The sequence below is a fragment of the Myotis brandtii genome, unplaced genomic scaffold (assembly GCF_000412655.1).
Source record: "Myotis brandtii unplaced genomic scaffold, ASM41265v1 scaffold131, whole genome shotgun sequence".
NCBI classification, from domain to species: domain Eukaryota; kingdom Metazoa; phylum Chordata; class Mammalia; order Chiroptera; family Vespertilionidae; genus Myotis; species Myotis brandtii.
Genome location: NW_005354632.1, coordinates 5,282,324 through 5,306,519, shown reverse-complemented (window position 1 = coordinate 5,306,519; position 24,196 = coordinate 5,282,324). Strand labels below are relative to the sequence as shown.

The following is a 24,196-nucleotide window of genomic DNA, read 5'->3' as shown; positions in this document are numbered from 1 at the left end:
CAGTTCCTCATGTTGTGGTGACCCCCAATTTCATTGTTACAAATTGAACATAATTAAAGCATAGTGATTAATCACAAAAACAATATGTAATTATATATGTGTTTTCCGATGGTCTTAGGCGACCCCTGTGAAAGGGTCGTCCGACCCCCAAAGGGGTCGCGACCCACAGGTTGAGAACCACTGTTCTAGAGGCTGGGGGACATCTGAGCTTAATTTTATCAGTACAGGCCACCAGGGGGCATCAGAAAGATGCCCTACAATTGTCATTTACCAGCTGCTTCCTCTGACCTGTTGCTTCAGTCTCCCTCCTTCACAGAAATCTAACTCCTCCAAAGGAATCCCACTAACATTCTTAAAGCTCTCGCTCAGCCCCTGGGTACAGTAATAGCCCCCGGGGGAAGGTGCTCATTCCTTGTGTGGAGGCACCATGCCCAAGGGATCCTGGCCCGAGCGGGTGAGGCAGGACTGAGACCGATTCCCAGGGAGGGTATGAGGTGCTGCTTGGCACGAGCGTGCAGGTCTCGCTGTGCCTGTGGGGTTGGGGCTGGGAAGCCAAGCCTTTCCCCTCCTCTTGGAAAAACACTCTGTCCTCCTGAGTCACACTTCCTCACACCCCATTTTCTCTCTCCACCCCCTCCGCTGGGGCCTCTGAACATCTGCTCTCCAAAGTGGGAAACTTGGATCTCACTCAAGTGAGTTCAGTCCAACACGACTTTCTTTTTCTGCCTCTTAAGCGTCTCTGTGCGCTGAAATCTTCCTGCCAAATGTAACAGCTCAGGGCAACTCTACTTGAGAAGACAGTCTTAGTGGCTTAAATCCAGTCCTGCCGCAGAAACAACACAAAGGGATAAGCATTTGCATGCAGCGTCTATGCCATTTACCTGCATGCAAACACACCACCCTGCAAATGCCCTGCAGCATCCTGTCCGTCAGCAAGCTTTACAAAGAACACCCCACCTGAGAGAGCTCCTGCTGAAAGAGCAGAGGAGCCCTCTGCTCAGTTCATTCCTCCGGGACTATTACGGCACTGACTGACCGAGATTGCAGTTTGTAACTCATGTCTGCCTCCTCCCTCAGCCCTCTGCTCAGTTCATTCCTCCGGGACTATTACGGTACTGACCGAGATTGCAGTTTGTAACCCATGTCTGCCTCCTCCCTTCCCAGCAGTAGCTTCACTATTAGGTCTGATTTTATACTTGGTTGTGCTTCTCTCTCCATCTTGTCCATCAGAGAAAAGTATATTTAGTCGAGAACACTGGTCTCTCTAGGTCTATGCTAGGAATTTGGAAGAGAAACATTTAGTACCTTGAATGCTTGATGAAAATGTTCTTTAAGCATAAAAAATTTTTATATTTAATAAAACCTAAAAAAAATTCAGAATCTAGGTTTAATTCTAGAAATACAAACAGTGGGCAGGGATGACTGGGGAGTAAGCACATCAGTGCCCCTTGTGTTTAGAGTCAGAGCTGATGACGGACATGGTGGTTTAAAGTCCTGAGCCTCACCAGGTGACACCAGTAGATGTTAGCACACACACCCTGCTGTGTCTCTTGGGGGGAGGAGGAGGCAGAAACTCAATGGAACACTTATGACGAGTGCGGTTCCCGTGGGGAATGCTTTCTTTCAGGAAACCCCAGTCTGTCAGCCTCCTCATCTGCTTCTATTAGTCCATTACGTGCATGTAACAGCAGCTGCCAAACAGCTCTGCCCTCCTTGCTCCTGACCTTCCCAAGGTAATTAGCCAGGCTTTGGCCCCAGTTCATGGAAGCTTCAAATAAATGATGCTGAATTCACATGGGCCAACAGCTGCTCCAATGAGCATTTCCAAAGCATCACGGATGTCTACGTAGGGTTTTATATCTGTGTGCACGATTTATAACTTGAAGATTTCATGCCAAGTGATGGGAGAAGTAAGCCCTGAGGTGTGGGATAAGGTTTATTTCTGGTGGGACCAGGGAGCAGAGGGGGGACCCAACAGGGAATTTCCCTCACCCCAGGGGAGTGGTGGTGGGGAGCTGGTGGACAGGGTGTGTAACACTATCCCACCTGGCAGTGTTCCCAGGAGCCCTCAGGACAGACCCCCCCTCCCTGTGCTGTAGCAGAGATTCTCACCCAGGGGCCCATCAGGATCACCCGGGAGATGTAAACAAGAATTCCTCCCAGGCTCCACCCTGGCAAGGATGTCACAGTAGGTGGGGCTGAGGCGTGTGCATGATTTAAACATCTGCCCGGTGACTTTGATGCTGTCCCCAGTGGAGAACCACAGCCACAGGGACTTGTAAATGGGAGGGAGGCTGGGCTGCGTGCCCAGCCCTGAGGTCTGCGGTTCTGTAACTGGGCCAGTGGCTCTGGCAGCTGGTCAGCAAGTTGACGCCCACTCTCACTGGAGGCATTATCCCAGGCCCGGCTCCCACCCACCCCGGCAGCTTAGCAGCCAGAAGCCCTCACCATTCGAGGACCCGGTGGCAGAAGGCACAGCTCCGGCCGGTTGTCTCTGCACATTGCTGCCTTCCGGAGGCGGAGGTGTGGCGGGGGTCCTGCACCACAAAGCACACAGATGCAGCTGTGACCCAGGAAGTGACTCACCCCCTGGCTGCTCACATTCATGCACAGCTCTGCCCAGCAAGCAGCCCAGGCTCGCTGCTCACCACCGCAGGCGGCTCGGTTCTCACTCCTCCCTCGGTGGGTCTGTGCTGTAGGCCAGGACTTAGAGAAAGAACCTTCAACACAACATACTGTCTTCTTCCCTTCCCCAAGCAGATTTTAAATCTCGTGTACAGACGAGAGGGTATTCTTCCCTTTTTCTTACCCTTTGGTTTCACCAGAGGACGAACAGATGTTAGAAGCTAATTTTAAATCTATCAATCCGACCATCAGTTAGTAGAGCTCTGAAAGCTTTTCCAAAGAAATACAATCCACTAAGAATTATAACAAAGTTTAGGGAATTAACACCCCCCCCCAAAAAAAACAAAAAAAAACAATGGCATTACTGGCCTGAAAGGGCTGATACCACCTAGCCTGTATTTCTTACGGTGGTTTTACCCTTTTCAGGGGTGGGGAACCTTTTTTCTGGATATTTATAACATCATTTGAGGGCCATACAAAATTATCAACTTAAAAATTAGCCTGCTACACTTGGTCAAACATTTAATTAGCTCACCCTAATGCCTTGGCAGGGCCAGACCAAATGATTTCCTGAGCCTTATACAGCCCACGGGCTGGACCTTCCCCACCGTGCTCTAGGGGAACAGAAGAGAAACGCACCTTTCTCACCATGATAAACAGTGCCTGCACAAGCAGCATTGTGCAGATAGCTTTTTCCGTGTTTGAATGACTTCCTTAGGAAGTGTCTGGGTCAAAGGGTACGAACATGTTTGTGTGATGACAGGAACTGGCAAATTGCTTTCCACAACAGTGGGAATTACACAGCCACCAACAATGTGGGCCACTCAGTGGCCACACCTTCCACTGCATCAGGAATGATCAGTCGAAAATGTTTTTGTTAATTTAATAAGGGGTGGCACCCTGCGTTCATGAGCGTTTCCTCTGCTATTAAAGGAGATAAGCGTTTCCCAGCTGCTTGCTTATTAGTTGTATTTCCTACTTGTGACTTTTTAGTTCACATCTTTTGCCCATTCGTTTTGGGGAAGGTTTCAGTGTTTTCTTATGACGAAAACAAACATTTGTTGACTGCTCCTGTGCCAGGTGCTTCTCCGGTGGCCCCCTTATTCCTTCCCACCACCCTGGGCCATTGTTCCCATGTTAATGATGAGTAACCTGAGGCTCAGAGAATTTAAGCAACCTGACAGGTCACCCAGAGTAGCAAGTAACACACAGAGCTGGGATTTGCCCCTTTCCCCATATGCTGTGTTCTTAAGCACAGTCCTGCTCCTTAGAGCACTTCGTGTACTAAAAATCTCAATACTGAACTTGATTTGCACTTAATATTTTCCCAGTTGTCTGGTCTAACTCCGCAGCTGGGCCTTAAAATGAATGAGATTTTGCCAGGAAGCTAGGTGTTTTGAGGATGTGAACATGCTTCTTTGGAAAGGCTAACATTTATATAGGGTGGGGCAAAAGGTTTACAATGTTCCTTTGGAAATTAAAACAATAATTGATAAAAAAATTAATACATAATAATACAAGAATAAGCACTGTTTTTCACATACAAATGTAAACCTACTTTTGCCCCGCCACTGTGTATAATGCTCAACATGTTGTCCTTGACTCTGACAAAAACCTATTCAAGTTTTGAATGTCAGCCGCAGGCTGTGTCTTCACATACCGACTGAAACCAAAGAATCAAGTTAACGCAATTATCCAGACAATTCAGTTTCTCAGAATTTAGTCTGAAATGTTTCAATAGTTGAGGCTACAAAGAATAAAAAGTGTAGAAAGACAGTGGTGATGGATTGGAATTCCTAATATTGCATCTTTAGACAATCCAAAAGAATTTAGCTTGCGAGAAAGGAAATGCAGATGTGGACTCATGGAAATGGTTCTTGCACTGAGAGTGTCATTCTCATTTGGAAGAGCGAGTACAAAACCATTAAAAAGAAAAATTATTTCTTCCAGGCACGATCCACAGAAATATTACTATCCGTCCAGAAGAAATAGCTCTTCAGCGGTTCATCAGTTTAAACTACATTGTTGCAGCCTAAACTAATAAGAGGTTTTAAAAACCAAAACTTGAAATAGCTTCTAATTTTTACAAGCTGGTTCCATTGAAAATAATATGATTCATGGGACTTTGGGAAGTTAAATTTTATGAAATATTAAAGTAGAATTTTGTAATTCCATGAATGCGTATTCTATAAATGCACAGGAACCGTGTTTCCTGGCATGGAATTGGGCTGTAGGTTATGCATTACCTCATCTGAGGGTGGAGAGGATGCGGATGGCAGGCCACCTGGGAGGGTTGGAGAACTCTCGGGAAGAGAGCCAGCTGAAGTGTGTTTGCCTTCATCAACCTTCCCTTCAACATCTTCAAGTAGCATCTCCATCCTGGAGACTTCACCTTCCGCTTTCCTAAATGAACAGAAGGCATCGTGGAGGGCATGCAGTCAACATTCTAACCAGTAACAGCAGGTCTTGACCATGGCGTTGATCTATGTTATTAAATGGCCTGTCCTCAGAAAGGACCCATAATGGACACCCGCCCTGATGGGCATCCTGTTTTAGTGTCACTTGAAAGGCCTGGGCTCTGATCCCTATTTTGCTATCCATTGGCTGTGCATCCTCAGGCAAATCACTTAATCTTCCTGTGCTTCCAGTGTCTCAAGTTTAACAAAAAAATGTGTCAAATCTACATGAAGAAAACAAGCTCCTGGACCCAAATACTCACTGCAAAGGTTTTAACTCCTCCCAAACTAATCTGTAAATTCAACACAATCCTGAACAAAATTCTAATGGAATTTTATTAAAGACATCTGGTGAGCTGATGATAAAGTTTTAATAAGAGAGTGCAAGAATAGCTAAAGAAAGTTTAAACAGGAGGAAACATTTCAGAATATATACTAAACTACAGTAATTTAAACTGTGTGGTTGACGTAGGAGTAGATACCTAGGTCAGTGGGATGGAACAGACCCGTCCCGTTACCCATGGAGATTTCGTATACGATAACATGGCTTTTTCCACCATGGGAAAGGCTGGCCTGTTCAGTAAGTGGTGGGACTAAGATCTCAGCATGAAAAACCATATTGGTAATCAAATAAGATATGGGGAAATGTGTTCTGCCCTGGCAGGCAGAAGAGAATGAAGAGCGGACAAGGAGAGACTGAACATGTGAAGGAAGAGAAACGCTGAAGCAGGCCACAGGTCGTGGGAAGAGCTGGGGCTGGAGAGGCCGCAAAGTGAGTGAAGGAAGAAAGGGTGTGTGTGTGTGTGTGTGTGTGTGTGTGTGTGTGTGTGTGTGAAAACATGCAGATTTGGAGGCGGAGAAAAGATATTTTTGAGGGAATTTATCTTTTCTGTAAAACCAAAGACGATAATACCAGGGCTTGATGGAGGTAGAATCCCATTTCTTGGCCCCTTGGTTTCGGGTGTTGGTGTGTGTGAAAGATTCAAACAACTTCCAGACAACATTCTAACAAACAAGATGCATTAAATTCAAACAGTTATTTTTGCATCTTACCTTTTAAAGGCAATAATAAGAAGGTTTTCATAAGAGTGCAACAGTTGACTTCAACAAGCGATTAGCTGATGAATCTGCAGAATTCTTTCCCTACAGAAAAAGCTATCTGCAATGGCCTTTGGTCTCAGGGCTTAGAAGCTTCTCGACATACCAGCTTCTCCAGGGTATGGGGTTCTGCTCATTGACAGGTTACGCCCATGTGAGAGCAGGAGGACCAGCCTGGGACTGAGGAGCTTCGCTTGCCCACTGAGTTTACTGAGCTTGCCCGTGTGGAAAGCTTCTCCTGTGTATGGGATATAATTGCAGTTGGGACTCTGTTGGTTTATGCTGGGGTCAGGCAGTGTGGGTGTAACTGGGATATAAATAAGGCCTGAATTGCATAACTTTGGTCTTCATGTGCACAGAGGCCTGTCTTTAAAACCCCTGCCAACAGTGGGATTCCTTGGAAAATAAATATCCTTACTCTTTTTGTTCTTAAACAAATAGGGAAAGCATATGGAGATCTTTTTTTTAAAAGGCTTTGGAGGGAAAATCAATATTAAAACCCCAGCCTTGCTGTCTAATTAGTTGGTATTGAAATAACAGTAGACAGAGGTTTCATTCATTTTTTTTGAAAAAGTAAAATTGTACTTTGGGAAAAAAAGCCTCAGGATGCAAGTGCTAAAATATAAACCATTAAACTATTTTGGCATCAAGAATGATTTGTGTTAAAATGCTAGGAATAGAAAGAGCTGACCTTACGAATATTAAGCCCACTGAATGGATTCTTTTAATTCATAGCAGGAAATTATATGGAAACAATCCCAGCCTTGATTCCTGGAATACATCTTAAAGCTATTTGGGTTGGAAAGAGGATTGTGGTGCCATAAAAATGGCCAGTTGGAAACTTCAGTGTAAGTATGCATCTAAGATTCTAATGTGGATTTGCTCAGGAATCACTTAAGTTTTAACATTTTCCCTTTATCAGGATTTGTGGGCCCCTCACCCCAACATTAACCAACCTGACAACGATCCTCTCCAGCCCACTGCCCCTTTGAAATGGTCTGTGGATGAGAAATAAAGGGGGGGATGTGGGGGGAAGTGGGACAGAAGAGAAGAACCAGGCGGGAGAAATAAGGGCAAGAGGGGGGTAAGGGAGAGGACAGAGGAGCGTGGAGAGGGAAGGGCCTCTGGGTTAGACTGTGAGCCCTTCCACGATGTTCTTGTGCTCTTCTGCGTCTCAGAACCAATTCTAATGACATCCACGAAATGCAAGATGGCGGCACATTGTCTCTGCCAGGAGACAGCTGTTCATTCTGGACACGCCATCTGGTCATCACCTAGCACGGGACCTTCCACGTAGCAGGAATTCCTCACTGTCTTTCGCATGCGGTGACACCTACTCATTGGTGGCAGGGGTTTTACTGATCCTAGACCTTCCTGGGCCTTTCGTGGCTCCCAGGCACTAAACCAGCAGCCACATCCGAGTCCCACCTGAAGAGATCTCTTCTCCAACCCTCCCACCTCTCACAGTTTAAACCTGACCTTTTGGGGTCATAGTCACTGACAGCTGGGGATTTAGGCTTGTGGACTTGCTGTTCCAAAGTCAGCTGCTTCTCAGCCACAAACTCCTGCTTCAGCAGTTCCAGATGTGCCTGCAGTTTCTGCAGCTCCTGTGGCAGAGAAGGCACTGGCATCATTCACATGTAACCCTGCGCATGGAATTGTTTCCCCCAAGCCCACGAGGGTGTACCCTACAGGAGTGCAAAACAGAGCCGTCATCCTTCTCCTGGCCATTGTTTTGTTTTGGAGTCTGACATCTGAATTTCAGACAGGGGCCTCCTCCACATACCACCCTCCCGCGTAGCACAAAGCTGAAAAGTTTGGTGGTTCTGATTTCTCTCCCAGAACCCACTCGGAGCCTTTTGATGGGACGTTAATAACCCTGTATATTTGCAGAATGATTTTTAGCTTCTAGAACACATTCTGTTCCTTTTCTTACTTAACTTACTCATCAGTGTTGTAGATGTTGCAAAGTAGATTTATTACCCCGGTTTTATAGAGGAGGAAAGCGGAGCGCTAAGGAATAAGTCTGATGCCACATAGATCTTACAAGGGAACTGAGCTTAGAGGACCTGGCTTTGAGTCTGTGGCATTTAGAGGGTGAGATGAGGAAGGAACAGCTGGAAGTTTAGCCCCAAGCTGGAATGGGTCTTCCAGATGTCACCACGTCACCACATGCAGCCTCACACAGGTGCATGTGTAAACCGTGCAGGTCAGGGTCTTGTCTGGAAATGTAGAGACTTTAGCTCTACAGTCCCAGCCGCTAAACATTCCCTGATCAATGTCTACATCTGGCCCTGGGCTGGATCGGAGTACTTCGCCATGACTCAGTGGAAGAGGTGAGACTGAAGTCAGACTTGAAGGGTACTCAGGAGGGCCTGGACCAGGCAGCACTCATGAAAATGGAGAGGAGAGGATGAATCAGAGAGAGATTCCCCAGGGCAAGAAAAGGATCAGGAGTTAAAGGATCAGATCACCAGGGTTCAAGTTCAGACTTTGTCCCCTACTAATTGTATGATTTTAGTGAACTTGAACTCTAAACTTCAATTTTTTCATATTGTGAAAATTAAATGAGCTAATGCTTCGTGTCAGGAGCATAGTACATACTCAATAGTGGGTAGCTATCATTATTATTATTAACAATGGATAAAGAAGTTTGGAAACATTGGCTATTGGGTATAAAAAAAGGCAAGTGTGGTAAATATTTTCCATTTCTCCCCCCAGATCCATCCTCCATCCTTCTCCGTGCCCCACCCAGGAGGCTGACCTTCCATAGACATCAACAGGAGGGAGGAACTGAAGAAGGATGAGGTAGGGGTCTTTGTTTCCCTGATTTCCTCCTGCAGGTATCATCATGGACCAACTGTGTCTCTACCAAAAGCCACAGAGCTTGTCAGCTACTCCTACAGCTACAGCTACTCTCCTTGGGCTGGAGTATCTGTTCTTCCTCTGTCCCTAACCTTGCCCACACTGTTGTTAAATGATGGCTTATTGAACTCTTCTCGATTACTCCATTGGAGCAGGCCACCTAGTTCCTACCAGGCCGCTGATTCTATAAACCTCACAGTCAATGATCAGGGGTCTAGCTTGGGAGATGGACAGAGTGTGAGAGCCCTGACTAAAATGAGGAATTTGGAAAGGCTAACAACTTTGAATAAAGATATCAAGCTTACCTAGATTCCTCCTACAATACCCAGCTCAGAGTCACTCCTAGGAAGCCCTCTAAAGTGCCTTGCTCTGACTAACAAGAGTGAGCCTCTTCCCTGCCGCCCTTAGCATCACCTGTAGCCTTTCTCAAGCTTTGTGTCACTTGTCTATTTACCAGCCTGTTCCTAGGAGACTATCCGCCGCTAGAAAAAGAAATAGTTTCATCATCTCCAAATGCCCTCCCTTCCCCTCCTCTCCGTCCCAACACAAATCCCCACATGCCCTTGAACATCAGGAAGAAACGTCCTGAGTCGAGGCCTCAGAAGGCCAGTGTCTTGAACCAGTTCCCCCTGCTTTGCTCGGCCCCTTAAAATTCTGTGTTCTTCCAGTTCCTAAAAGCCTGGGTTTTTGGAGTTTGCCTTTGTCATTCACTCCTTAATTCCCCCAATCTGACTTCCATAGACCCACCACTTTATTGAAACCGAGCTGGCCAAGGTCCCTCATGACCTCCGGGTTGCCAAACCCATGCATTCCTTCCTTCCTTCCTTGAACATTTGAGGGTGTGGCTCACTCCCTACATCTTAACACTGTCTTTTCTCTTGGCCTCTGCAACTCTGCCCCTTCCAGGTCTGCCTTGACCTTTAGAGTCACTCCTCACAGGTCTCCTTGGGGGACCTTGCTTCTTTCACCTGCCCTGGATGGCTGTTTCCCATGATTCTGACCTCGGACTTCACTGCTTACGCTGTGTCTTTGCCTAGGTAACCTCATACACCCCATAGCTTCAACCCACAACTATACTCAAGTTTACATTTCTGGCCCAAACAAGTCCTCATTTGGTCCAGATCCATCGTTCTAATTGCCTCCTGGACCTCTCCAACTGGAAATCCTACAGGGAGCTCACAATGTCACAAACGGAACTGACCTCCTGCCTGTCTCCCACACCCATTCTGAACTGGACCCTCCACTTTTATTCCTGACCTCAATTGTCCAAGCTACCAATCTGAAATTCATCCAAGCCTCCTCCCTCCCTTTACTCACCCCTTTCAATCTGCCCCCACTTCCTTAACCCTTAGACTTGTCCCTTCTCATCCTTATTGTCAGCCTTGGTTCAGGTCCTCATAACGTGTTCCCTGGATATGGCTTCCTAGCCAGTCTCCGTCCCTACAGTCTTGCCCCCTTGGTGTTCGCTTTTACTTGATTTTAAGTCCCCCAGGCTGCCCATCACTCAACCTCAGGATGAAATCCAAGCTCCCAGGTGTGGTTTGAAGGGCTTTAATGATGTAGCTGTTGTCTACCTTTCTAGTCTTGTCCATTCCTCCCTTCACTACAAGTACCCTGGGCTCCATCTGGTCAATTGTCGCACCATGCGGTTCCTCACACGCTCAGCACTTTCCTTCCTGGGCCATGGCACCTGCTGGTTCCTTTTCCTGGACCATCCCTTGCTCCCTACTCTGCCAAGCTTACCTAGATTCCTCCTACAATACCCAGCTCAGAGTCACTCCTAGGAAACCCTCTAAAGTGCCTTGCTCTGACTAACAAGGGTGAGCCTCTTCCCTGCCTCCCTTAGCATCACCTGTAACCTTTCTCAAGCTGTGTGTCACTTGTCTATTTACCAACCTGTTCCTAGGAGACTATCCGCCGCTAGAAAAAGAAATAGTTTCATCATCTCCAAATGCCTGGTAGAGAGTCTGGGACATGGGAAGCACCCAATAAGTGTTTGTTGAATGAATTAATGAGTTATTTAATTAGTATGATGAATGAATGAATAAGGAACATCTCTTAAGGTTCGGATCCTCCCAGTTTTTGTGCCGTCTGGGCTCTGAAGCACAGCCTGCCTGAGCTTTGCTTGTGCTCTTTACATCAGGACTTGTGACCATGTCTTGCGGTTGACCCAGTGGCCTAGACTACATCTTCCACTTTGCACATTTCTGACTCTCACAGTCTCAGCTTTTTGCCCCATTGCCAGGCTCCACCCCCACTTCCCGTGACCCGGGCACTGATGAACAAGGCTGTGGTGGTTACAACATCAATGAGTGACTTGATTAAATACAACCAGCAAGGATGTGGAACCCAAAGATTTTGATCTGAAAGCACAGCTTCAGGATCAATTTTAAGTTTTTGAAGTGTTATTATATATTGAGTTGCCAGATCCTGGTAATTCTTATAACCTACACCCCCTGGGACCCGTCGACTCTGGATGGGCTTTGTGATCCTTTATAACAGCTGGTGTGCTAGTCTTTGGACCTGCCCTGGTCTCAGATTTATTATGGGGCAACCGGTGAAGAAAAACAGTGAACAGCCATAAGTAATAGATCCCCTGAGAAAGAGAGAGAGCTGAGCACATAGAGGAATCCTAAGCTCTTTTCGCTCCTGTAACACAAAGCCCCAGTCCTCAAATAATCAGTGAGACCTGAGCCTCAGCACTTTGGGAAGGAGAGTGGGGGATGGGAAGATGGGTGAAGGGAAAGAGGAAATCTCATAAACATTAACACAATTCTGTACTAGTTTCCATATAACCAACTTGAAATATGTTATTAAGGACATATTTAATGCTTAATTCAATTTGATTTAGCATTCTAGGGAGTTATATATGTATGACCAACGCCAGGCCTCTGGGGGCTGTTCAGCCATGGACACAGGTTACTGCCCTTAACCCCTGGCAAAACATTTCCACCCGAGCACCTCCACTGCCCCCTGCAGAGAAGGCCCATGCTGGGCAGCCCTTGTACTTTCCCGTGTCAGATTCCCCAGGAAAGACTTATTACCAGCCTCTCGTCTTGCTCGTGGCCGGGGGAGTCCTGTGCTAGGCTTCTGGAAAATTCTTGCACCTGCAGTGAAAAAATTGCAATATTTCATGAGTGGCATGGTATCTTATTTTTGAATTTGCTCACTTCTACTGTTCATAATCTTTAAAGGTATTACTTTAGTCTTCAGCTGATCAGTCTGTTCTTTTAGCTTCTGGCACATTTCTCTCCCTTGGGATATCTTCTGGAATATGGAAGAACTCAAGAAAGGGTCTTTCTGAGAGGTTGATGACAGCTTCCAGAGGCGTGTCTCGGATCCTGTTCCTATAGAAGAGAGAATAAGTTGGGCTACCGTTCATCTCAAGTTCAGTGCAGATTTATTAAGTCCTGAAAATGGAAGTCGGTGGCAATCACCACCATTTGCTATTTAAAAATTTTTTCTAAACGTGTATCTAAATGAAAGAGGTTGAAAAAACGCTAGTACCTGTGAGATGTTCTTGGTGGCTGTGTGTTGCAGGCTTCATCTGCATAATTAAAGGATAAGAAAGTGTTACTGTTGATAGTGATCAAGGACGCCATTGTTCAGAATGGCTGATGGTTCTGGTCCTCCAGGCAGCCCGTGTTGCATCAAGGCTGAATCACCTCCGACACTGATCTGTGGGTGGCCCAGGCAATTACTTATCACCGTAACCCTCACGTTCTCAGCAGGAAAGTGGGGACAGTAACAGAACCTATTCCTGGGGTCCTTATGAGGAGTAAGTGAGAGTGGGGGATGGGAAGATGGGTGAAGGGAAAGAGGAAATCTCATAAACATTAACACAATTCTGTACTAGTTTCCATATAACCAACTTGAAATATGTTATTAAGGACATATTTAATGCTTAATTCAATTTGATTTAGCATTCTAGGGAGTTATATATGTATGACCAACGCCAGGCCTCTGGGGGCTGTTCAGCCATGGACACAGGTTACTGCCCTTAACCCCTGGCAAAACATTTCCACCCGAGCACCTCCACTGCCCCCTGCAGAGAAGGCCCATGCTGGGCAGCCCTTGTACTTTCCCGTGTCAGATTCCCCAGGAAAGACTTATTACCAGCCTCTCGTCTTGCTCGTGGCCGGGGGAGTCCTGTGCTAGGCTTCTGGAAAATTCTTGCACCTGCAGTGAAAAAATTGCAATATTTCATGAGTGGCATGGTATCTTATTTTTGAATTTGCTCACTTCTACTGTTCATAATCTTTAAAGGTATTACTTTAGTCTTCAGCTGATCAGTCTGTTCTTTTAGCTTCTGGCACATCTCTCTCCCTTTGGATATCTTCTGGAATATGGAAGAACTCAAGAAAGGGTCTTTCTGAGAGGTTGATGACAGCTTCCAGAGGCGTGTCTCGGATCCTGTTCCTATAGAAGAGAGAATAAGTTGGGCTACCGTTCATCTCAAGTTCAGTGCAGATTTATTAAGTCCTGAAAATGGAAGTCGGTGGCAATCACCACCATTTGCTATTTAAAAATTTTTTCTAAACGTGTATCTAAATGAAAGAGGTTGAAAAAACGCTAGTACCTGTGAGATGTTCTTGGTGGCTGTGTGTTGCAGGCTTCATCTGCATAATTAAAGGATAAGAAAGTGTTACTGTTGATAGTGATCAAGGACGCCATTGTTCAGAATGGCTGATGGTTCTGGTCCTCCAGGCAGCCCGTGTTGCATCAAGGCTGAATCACCTCCGACACTGATCTGTGGGTGGCCCAGGCAATTACTTATCACCGTAACCCTCACGTTCTCAGCAGGAAAGTGGGGACAGTAACAGAACCTATTCCTGGGGTCCTTATGAGGAGTAAGTGTTAAGTACTTAGACTCAGGCATGTGGTAAGCACTGAGTACACATTAGCTGTTAATACTATCATGTCTGATGCTATTATATGGAACATGCAAACATTTCTCCTAAAACTAGACCACAAGCCCCATGAGGCCTTCTCACCAGGTCTGTTGCTCTCACTAACACCAAACTCATGGTAGCCACACCCTAGAGAAGAACATAAAATAGTATGCATTAGGGTGTCAAGACAGCCATTTTTACCAGGACACGCCCCTTTCTGCTCATACAGTCGGGACAGGAGTTTACATTCCAGAGTGATTCGCCTTGAGGGGCTGCCCATCGCTCACAGCACACAGAGCTCAGAAACAGGCCAGTGCCAGCAGCTAAACCAGTGGTTCTCAACCTTCTGGCCCTTTAAATACAGTTCCTCATGTTGTGACCCAACCATAAAATTATTTTCGTTGCTACTTCATAACTGTAATGTTGCTACTGTTATGAATCGTAATGTAAATATCTGATATGCAGGATGGTCTTAGACGACCCCTGTGAAAGGGTCGTTCGACCGCCAAAGGGGTCGCGACCCACATGTTGAGAACCACTGAAACCGGTTGTGGTCTCACCAAACTGACGATTATGAATGTCTCAGTGACATGATGGGTATGGCACCTATAGAGTCCAGTTCTCCAACCTGAAAGGACTAGAGAAGACCAGCCAGCGTGGCTCAGTGGTTGAGCATCTACCTATGAAACGAGGTCACGGTTCAATTCCAGGTCAGGACACATGCCCAGGTTGCAGGCTCAATCCCCAGACAGGGGCGTGCAGGAGGCAGCCGATCAAAGATTCTCTCTCATCACTGATGTTTCTCTCTCTCTCCCTCTCCCTTCCTCTTTGAAATCAATGAAAACATATTTTTTTTAAAAAGATGGGGAAACTCAAATTCCAGGTGGGAGAATTTGGATTTAATTCTATGATGTATTATTGTTATTCCAGCCCCTGCTTCTTCTCATGAGGCACCCAATGGTCTTCTGAGAGGTCACAGAACTTGCTCAGAACTGGAACAGGTGTCAGTCACCTTCCAGAGACTGGCTCTGGCACAGAGGAGCAGCCCAGGCCTGTTTCCGGAGGCGACTTCTCTTACCTCTGTCTGCTGGGAGGGGTCCCCAGTCTTCCTTTCCTGCTCTTCCTTCTCAGCACGGTCTGGCCTAGCCGTGCCTTCTGGAATTTCTTGCCCAAGAGCTAACCCAGCTCTCAGTTCAGGAGAAAAGCTGGCTTGTTTATCTGTTAGAAGTGGTTTATCAATCGTATTATTTTTAGGGATTTTCCCTTGGGGAGCAACACTAGAGCGATCAGAGAACCGGTAACAGACTTGGCCATATTTGAACCCAGGGCCTGATCTTGTGTTTTCTGTCTGCAGTTTCTGCTCTTGGCAGCCTTTTTGTTTATTGCTTGGACTCTTGGATTTAGTTAGAAAAGTGGAACTTTGTGGAAGGCTGCCGTCTCCAGCAGCCACTGGCTCTTCTGTCTCAGAGGTGTTTTCTGCTGTCATGGTGGGGCAACAGCTGGGCTCACTGCCCATGTCATCCTCCCTCGGGGGGTTGAGCTGGTCAGCGAGTTCTGGGGTTGGTTCTTTTGGCCAAAAACTCTTAACATAACGCAAAATAAAACTTTTAACAATGGCTTCATCAAGACTGTCCGCCCTGGAGACCTCTGGGAGAGTTTCACAAGGACTGCCTTGGCCTTTTAAAAGCTCCTCTTTGGAAAGATGATGCTGTAAAACATCAGAAAGGTCTGACTTTGAACGATCCCCTTTCTTAGCTGGGATGTGAAGAGTTGGGAGGCAGCATTGCTCTTCATCAGATTTTTTCTTGGCAGCGTGTTCAGTCATTTTACCCAGAGTCATAAATGCGCCTGCATTTCTGCACGTCCCTTCATGGGCAGCCCTTTCTTGAGGGTCCTCTGCTGTTGGAATCACTTGATCTGAGACACCCAGGATGTTGTTTTCCGAGGAAAAATTGTGATCAGCGTGTAGCTTAGTTTGGGAGAAACCCCCATCGTCAGGGAAGTCCTCCCGTTGCTTGGAAGCCTTACGCTCTGAGAAACCAGCCTTGTCCATGGGCAGCCGGGCCTTTGTCCTTGTGCCCGTCCTTGATGGTCTCAGTTACGCCAACAGAGCTCCTGGTTTTCAGTGACTGTCTTCATTGTCTGTCCTGTTCTGTGCGAAAGGAGAAGAGCCTGGTTGTTAAATATATTAGAATAACGTGTGGAAGTGGGCTGTCCCAGTGTCCGAGCCAGAACAAAGTGGATGCTTCTCACTTAGAACAACTCAGTGATAATTGTGAAGGCAGAAAGCTCAGCAGGCGCTAAGCCATCCTAAATGCTACCTTAACACAATCAATGGTCTATACACAGGAGAAAAGGGGGAGTGGTAAAAATTTTATTCATTAAATCTAGTTAATGACCACATATTTATCAATCTGTCTTAGTCCAGACATCACTGACGGGCCTCTCAGTTGTATAACATTAAACGTTGTTTGCTCGGCTAACATACGACCTCCCACCTTCTCTGTCCTGGTTTTGAAAGGATGCCCAGTGCAGAAGGCAGGTACTCTTCACCCATGGGAATAGTTAAAGGACAAAGGAAGAAGTGGCATGCAAGAGACATGGTCTCGGTAAGAGCCTTGGAACTATTTTTAAAATCAACTTGTAAATGAATATATTGTTTGATGGTGAAAACTATCACTAACTAATTTGAATTCATTGTCTAAGACATCCAAATGGCCAACAGGTGCATAAAAAGATGCTGAACATCACTAATCACCAGGGAATTGCAAATCAAAACCACGTTGAGATATGGCCTCACGCCTGTGGGATGGATGTCATGGAGAAGAGATAACAAGCGCTGGCAAATGTGGAGAAAAGGGACCTTTGTGCACTGTTGGTGGGAATGCAAATTGGTTCAGCCCCTATGGAAAACAGTAAGGAGGTTCCTCAGAACATTAGAAATGTATCTACCATGTAATCCAGCAATGCCACTTCTGGGTATCCCTATGGAAAACAGTAAGGAGGTTCCTCAGAACATTAAAAATGTATCTACCATACCCAAAGGAAATGGAATCAGGATCTCACAGAGATACCTGCACCCCCATGTTTATTCACATTATTCACAATAACCTATGTGCCCATCGATGGATGAATGGATTAAAAAGATGTGACATATTACAATGAAGTATTATTAAGACATGAGAAAGGAGGACATCTGGCATTTGCGACTACATGGATAGACCTTGAACACATCATGCTAAGTGAAATAAGTCAGAGAAAGACAAGGGCTGTCTGATGTCACTTTTGTGTGGAATCTAAAAAAGCCAAACTCGTAAAAACAGAGTAAAATGGTGGGTACCAGGGGCTGGGGGCAGGGGGCGAAGGAGGGATAGAGTAGATGAGATTTAAGGGCACAAACTTACAACAAGTAGTTACCAGTTTAACGACATAAGCCCTAGAGATCTAATGCACAGTGTAGTGAATATCGACAGCAATTATGTATTCAAGCTTTTTAAGAGACTAGAACTTAATTATTCCACTCACCAAAAAGAATAATTATGTAACTTGAAGTGCTAATTATGACTAGGGTGGCAATCATATTGCAATATATGAATGTATTAACTTTAAAATTATACAATGTTATATGTCAAATATATTTCAGTTTTTAAAAATTGTTTTGAGGGGGAAAAGAGTATTTTAAATGCCTACAGAGAAGAGAGAAAGACGAATTCTAGTTTTTCAGGACTTTTAATGACACAGGCAAGCTACAGCCCCAAGCGCATCCTCATGCGTCTTTGCATCTTGAGGTGCTAATGGCAGAGCTCCAAGCCCTTCTAACCAGATCCTAGTTCCTAAAATATTATTCCTTTGAAACTGATAGCATTTAACTTTCGTTAGAATTCTTAAGAAAAAGAGACCACAAAGGTACTCTCCCGTTGCGTACAGGAAAACAGCTTGTTATTATTATTATTGTTATTTTCTTTTTGTTTGCATGCAAAATATCAAAAGTTTTTTTCCTGGTAAAGGACAGTCTACATTCTTAGCCGTAATGGCCCCTTACAGGTAGCTGGAAAGAACTGGAACATCTTCCCACGAAGCTACCAGGCTCTGTCTTGGACTCCCAATGTTCATTCAAAGAGGTTCCGGTCAGAATCCAACAGAACCCAATTTACTTTCTGAGTTCAGGTGAACACATCTGGGGCCGTGACTGCTTATGCAGCTAGACTGACCATTATGTGCTCAGCAGTAGCTCACAGACCCCCCTGAGCATGACCACTGAGCACACAGGCCGGCTCACCCAGTGGCCCAGCCCTGGGAGATGCTGCAGCTGGGCCTGGCCAGGAATGAACACAGGTGCTCACCACGCTGACCACTGTACCCTGCGTGGTTCACTTGATTATGAGTCTGAATTTGGTGCCCAAGTGCTGACTCATCTGCCAGTTTAAAAGAAGATAACCGTGGCTGCGATCACTGGGAATCCGATGGAATCGATTGAGAATGTCTATAGATGGAAATCCCAAAAATCCTTAGTGCTTAGAGGCCAAAGATGGTCAGTGAATCATTGTCTATGGCTGGGAGGTGATGTCTGTTCTAGTCACTAAGCCCAATACAGATGTTCTATATTGGACCCTGTTTCCATCTTCAAAGGAAAACCGGGGGGCCATGTGCAGTGACAATCTCTTCCTCTCATCCCCAGTACCCTCTGCTCTGTGCTGCCAGCCTCCAGACAGGCTCTCCATGACCCAAAGGAGAAAGTAGGCATTGTACCCTCCCACCCTTCCCTGCCTCCCCGCATCCAAGTACCAGCCACCTAACACTCTTAGTCCTGATCCCCCTCTTCTAACGCCAGCCCGCTGACTACAATGAAAGCTGGAGCTGACTGGAGGCACTGCGCCAACAATCCAAATTCTCCTTCCTCCTGTGTGCGTGGGCCATTAAGGGCGTGAACAGACGACAGCCAGGAGCTTTAAGTGTGTGACCCAGGACGCTTGTCCTGCATACAGCAACCTGCTCCCAACCTGACATCCAGCACCCCCCTCAGTCAACACAGATGGCAGGCCAATGGCAGCAGCGACAGAAACTCACCTCCCAGGGGCTCAGGTCGCCCAGAGGGAACCGGTCGCGGGGCCTTGCAACACAGAGGAGCAGTCCTTCAACTCAAAACCATCTTTCTTTTTTTCAGTAGCGGGAGGTGGTCGGCAGTGGAGCAAGAGCACAAAAACTAAGCTGCAGAGTCCGGTGCGTCTGCTGCTCCTGCCTTCCTTCAACGGCAAGAAATCGGCTGTGGAGATACTTAGGGGACTGCTGATGGGATCTGCATGTCATTTATCTTTTAAGAGCATCAAAAACACTTCGTTTGACTGTTTGCATTTTCAAATCCTCCCCCTCTATTCCTAGCTCAAGATTTCTATTTACCCATGAAAGCAAATAGGAGATGTCTCCGGATCGTGTGCGCGAGGCCACACCCGGAGGCCAGGTGTGGGTGGGTTTTGTGTCCAGTGGATGGTGTTTCTAGATTAACATATTTTCAAAAGTAACGTGACACGGGCTCCCTGCGCAGTGACTGCATTTGGTGACGCTCCCGTAATCCTATCAGCGAACTCTATCTCAGAAATACGGGGCACCCACCCCGGCAGGTCTGTGACTGGAACACTTGCCAGTCAGGGTGGCGTCAGCCTGTGACTGTTGAGCGGCAGAAGGGAGACATGGTGATGGGCAGCACATGCCAGGCGTGCTCCCCCGAGAGCCGAGAGCCGAGAGCCGAGGATCTATTATTTATCGTCGGTCTCAGCGAGGTGGGCCTTCTGGGAGTGTGTGTGAGTTGGTGACCAGCTGTTACAAATTATTTATCCCGAAACCATTTTACAAGTCAGAACAGAAGAATCTTTGAAACTGTGAGCAAACCAGTATTTGGAGAAGCTTCTTGGTGGGGTGTGACCAGCAGCCTTCGCTTGCTTTTCTTGCCCTTTGGGGGTCAGCGCTGTCTTTTTGGCCAGTTTTCCCACTGACTTAACCACATAGTCATCATAAATCTAAGTGATTGTCTCATTTGTATGGAAGCCATGGGCCCTTACTGTGCTTTGGGAACATTTAGAAAACTCTTGCCAATTGATTTTCTTTTCTTTCTTTCATTTTTAATGTAAACACTTTTTACATTTCTTTCAAATAAAAATCAATGTTATAAAAATTGCCCATTGATTTTCTAAGAATAATTCTAATGACACATTTTAAAACACTGCTTTAAAGAAATATAATTTTTAAAAGGACTTTGTCCCTTCCCTAACTTTCTAGCTTAAGTTTGGCAACCGCTGCCTAGAGCTAAGAGGAGCAGAATATTTTAGGAACGTTCTTTCTCCTTTACCTAAAGACTTACCCTTCTCTCCCCTGCCTTTCACCCCCAGGCAAAAGGAAGAGCATTGACTTAAAATTATAAAATAAGAAAAATATAAGGAATAAAACGTCAGACATATTATACATCGATGCCTGATCTATGCTCCTCAAGATGATTTTGAAAAAAGTCTATCCTTGCATTAGGAAAAAACAATCTAGGGGATGCCTTAAGGAATGCCTGTGGTCAGGGGGTGGCCAGTTGGAAAGGGTGGTGAGTAGAAGCAATGAAGTGAATTTATGGACACTGAAGTGGTCGCGTGACTCAGTATTCCTAAAAGCTCCACTTGGGGTCCTACCCAAGTCCTGCAGATGAGAGAAAAATAGTTTGGGAAGGGTCAGTGACATCCATCTGAGGTGGAGCCTACCACTAAGGCAGAAAGAATTCTAGATGATACAGTTTTGATGTGTGTGATCTGCCTGTCAAAAGGTGCCTCTGGGCACATTTGCAATCCCATAATTAAGACTGACAACAGCATCATAAAGCTGTGGGTATTTATTATCTTCAGAGGAGGACATCCCGGCACGCATCCTGTCCTAAAGGCAGGCAGACTCTTAGAAGTGAGACACGTGGGGGAGTCATGAGCGCCTCACTTCCTTCCCAAGCAACCCGCCCTACTAAGTGATGTTGGGAATGACGGGGTAGGAACAGGTCTCATTGTGCAACTTCTTTCCCACGTGACCCCACGTGAATGGGAAGCCCTTGACTGCTGGTACCAGGCAGCCCCCAGATCTGCTGACAGCAGTGATAGTGTCCGCCTGCAGGAGAACACGGGCTGTTTCCCGGCCCTAGCCCTGAACCACTTGCTTCTCTTTCTCATCAGCTTCTTAAACCTCCTTCTTTGTTCCACAGGCCCTAAAGGGTTGCCATGCTCGCCTGCCTTTACCAACTCCTGTCCCGGATTGAAGGTGGGGCGTCCGCATCCTGGAACCCTCTCAGTCGGGGATGTTAGTCACCTAGCGTAGGACAGAGTCCCTCACCCCGCCAGGCCCCTACCCTCTCTGTTATCCCCTCACCCGAGGTACTTAGTCCTGTTTCCTAGCTAAGTCGTTTGTCTAGAAAGCCACCACCAGGAAGTGACAGAGGCACACTTATGGGGAATATACAAACCCACGGTCATTTTTTTCTTAGTTTTTAAACTTTGTCACTGCTTTATGTTTTTCTGCTTATTGTAGAAAATGTGAAAAGTAGAGAAAAGTGTAGCGCAGGGGTCCTCAAACTACGGCCCGCGGGCCACATGCAAATACAAATATTGTATTTGTTCCCATTTTGTTTTTTTACTTCAAAATAAGATATGTGCAGTGTGCATAGGAATTTGTTCATAGTTTTTTTTTTAAACTATAGTCCGGCCCTCCAACGGTCTGAGGGACAGTGAACTGGCCCCCTGTTTAAAAAGTTTGAGGAGCCCTGGTCAGTAGAATTCTTTCTAGTATTTATTAAACATTTTGCATAGCTGGGCTTGTAACATATAGTTTTGCAACATGTTTTCAAAAAATGTAATATCAAGAGCATTTCCCATGTTATTAATAACTTTGAAATAAATACATGTTTTCATAGTTATATCCACTGCATAGCTGTACTGTAATTAATCATTTCCCTAAGACAGTTTTTGTTGACCTGAAAATGCTTTTCTTTCACTCTTGTTTTTGAAAGATATTTCCACTGGTTAAATAATCCAATGCTGACAGTCATTTTCTATGATCATATCAAAGATATTCTCCTCTGGCTTACGTTTCGCAGTTGCAAAGTCACCTGTGAGCCTGACTGTTGTTCCACCGGGCAGTATATACTTTCTATATCCGCATACATCTTCAGCTAGACTCAATTATTAAGTATTTCTCTCTCTCTTGCTGAACCGTTTGAATGTAAGTTGCAGAATTCATGGTGCTTTCTGAAATATTTAAACTTTTTTATATGTTCAGCTTGCCTGAAACATTTCAGCTTGCCTTTCCTAAAAATAAAGACATTCTCCCATCGAAACATAATTCCATGTTAGTAAGAAAACTAACAGTGATTTCATAATCTCATCTAATATACAGTCTATATTTAAACTTCCCCAAGTGTTTCTTAAAATGACTTTTATGGTTCCCCTCCTCTCTCTCTCCCTCTCTCTCTCGGACTCAGGACTCCATCAAGATTCATCTTTTTTGGTTTGTTTCTTTTCATGACAATAATGTTTATGAAGAGTGAGTCTGGGCTAGTTGTCACGTAGACTGTCTCAAATTCTGGATTTGTTTCAGAGTGTGCTTTTAAAAATATATAAATGAAGATATTCCCACGCTTAAAATCTTCCATTGGCAACTAGAGCATTTAGAAAAGAAAGCCCAAACGCATGACCCTGGCTTGTGAAGGCCTGGGGATTTGGTGTGACCTTACCGAGAACGCTCTCCTCTCCCTCACTTCACTTAAGGCCAGGTTCTCAGCCCCACTGAGCGTGTCCTCACAGGACTTTGCATTAGCCATGCCCTTTGCCTAATGTGCTCTCCCCTGGGCTTTGCTTGGAAGTTGGCTCCTTCTTATACTTCAAATCTCAGTGTGAACCCCATCCTCTCAGAGTGGCCTTTCCTACCTTGACCCTCAGTCACCCACCCTCACATCACCCTACTTTGACTTCTCGTGAGACCTCTCACAACCAGATATCTTTCTTGTTGTTTTTCTTGAACTCCAGAAGAGCAGGGGCTGGGCTCTGTCTGGCTCATTGCTATGTTCCCAGCACCCAGAACAGTTCCTGACACGTAGCAGACTCTGAATACTTGCTGTATATTGTAATGAATAAGCTGAAAGCTGAGTGCTGAAAAGAAGCCAGCCATTGAAAGAGGCTGGGAGAAAATATCTAGGCAGAGGGAGCTGCCAGGGAGGAGGCCCTGAGAGAAAGAACCCTGAGGCTCGGTCTGTTGGGGCCTGCGACCTCCTGTGTATGGAGGGGACAGGGAAATGCAGGAGCACAGAGGTGAGCAGGACCAGGGGACCGAGGGCTTTGTGGGCCATGGGAGGGAACTGGGATTTTATTTTAAACCAAAGGTGAGGCCGCTACAGTTTTTCAAGTAGGAGACTGACATGATCTGATTTGCACCTTTAAAGACATCATTTAAAAGGTAATTCAACTTGAGATGGAGATAATATGAGTGATAGAAAGCCACATGCATCCGAGAAGACTTGCAAGTGGTGAGTCATGATTCACCGGGACATGCTCAACCTGATAGAATGCACTTCCTTGGTGGCTTTCGGATCAGCAGGCAGAGAAGAACTTATGAGTAAGAAGGAATCTTAATCTGCCTCTGAGACAGCACAGTCAGCTCATTCTGTGCCTGATACTTAAATAGTTGTTGGTAATAATAATAGGTAACCTTTATTGAGCAGCCACCCCACGGAAAGATTTATTATTTGTGTTTTGCAGTTGAGGCTAAAGAGGAAAGGTGACGACTTGTTCATGGTCAGCCAGCCAGTAAATGGTAGTTTGATGCCAAAGCTGCTGTTTTAACCTATTTGCCATCAGGCGTTCCTAAAAAGAGAAATGGTGTTTGGATCGGTGGTTCTGACCATATTCAAAGAGACACTGAAACTGGGGTTTAACAGATCCTTAAGAAGTAGGAACATTTAAATGTCATTTCGGTGGAGAAATGTATGAGAAATAGATTCTTTGGCCGGAGAAACTGTAGTCTTGGTATTTTTATGAAGGAGAACAAACAGACCTTTATTTAAAAAAATAACTTGCTCTGGAGAGGAAGTGCATGGGAGGAAGCTCTCCTTCCCGGCGTATTTGGAGCGTGGCGGCCTGTAACCCAGGAAAGCTGCCGCCGGGGTCCCGGGAGCCGCGGAGTTTGCTTGCTCAGGACCCGCAGCGCCCCCAGCACTGAGCCGCCTGCTCCCCTCACGGCCCCCTGCCCCGC

The 24,196-nt window shown here is 45.9% G+C and overlaps 2 protein-coding genes across 2 annotated transcripts in view; one reads left to right on the top strand and one right to left on the bottom strand.

Annotated features, from left to right (window-relative positions):
* The window catches only part of AKNAD1 (AKNA domain containing 1), a 24,454-nt gene extending 8,168 nt beyond the window's left edge, over positions 1-16,286 (bottom strand). Inside the window, exons 1-10 of the mRNA XM_014534674.1 lie at positions 15,015-16,286; positions 13,161-13,223; positions 12,552-12,591; positions 12,246-12,391; positions 12,089-12,151; positions 7,659-7,786; positions 4,872-5,028; positions 3,971-3,983; positions 3,265-3,338; positions 2,449-2,537 (exon numbers count right to left, since the gene is read on the bottom strand). Coding sequence (XP_014390160.1) covers positions 2,449-2,537; positions 3,265-3,338; positions 3,971-3,983; positions 4,872-5,028; positions 7,659-7,786; positions 12,089-12,151; positions 12,246-12,391; positions 12,552-12,591; positions 13,161-13,223; positions 15,015-15,989 — 1,748 coding nt within the window. The 5' untranslated portion in view covers positions 15,990-16,286. The remainder of the gene's footprint in view (positions 1-2,448; positions 2,538-3,264; positions 3,339-3,970; positions 3,984-4,871; positions 5,029-7,658; positions 7,787-12,088; positions 12,152-12,245; positions 12,392-12,551; positions 12,592-13,160; positions 13,224-15,014) is intronic.
* A 6,873-nt stretch (positions 16,287-23,159) lies between these two features.
* GPSM2 (G-protein signaling modulator 2) overlaps positions 23,160-24,196 on the top strand; it is a 40,916-nt gene continuing 39,879 nt past the window's right edge. The window contains exon 1 of the mRNA XM_014534656.1: positions 23,160-23,256. The gene's annotated coding sequence lies outside the window, so the exon portion shown is untranslated. The remainder of the gene's footprint in view (positions 23,257-24,196) is intronic.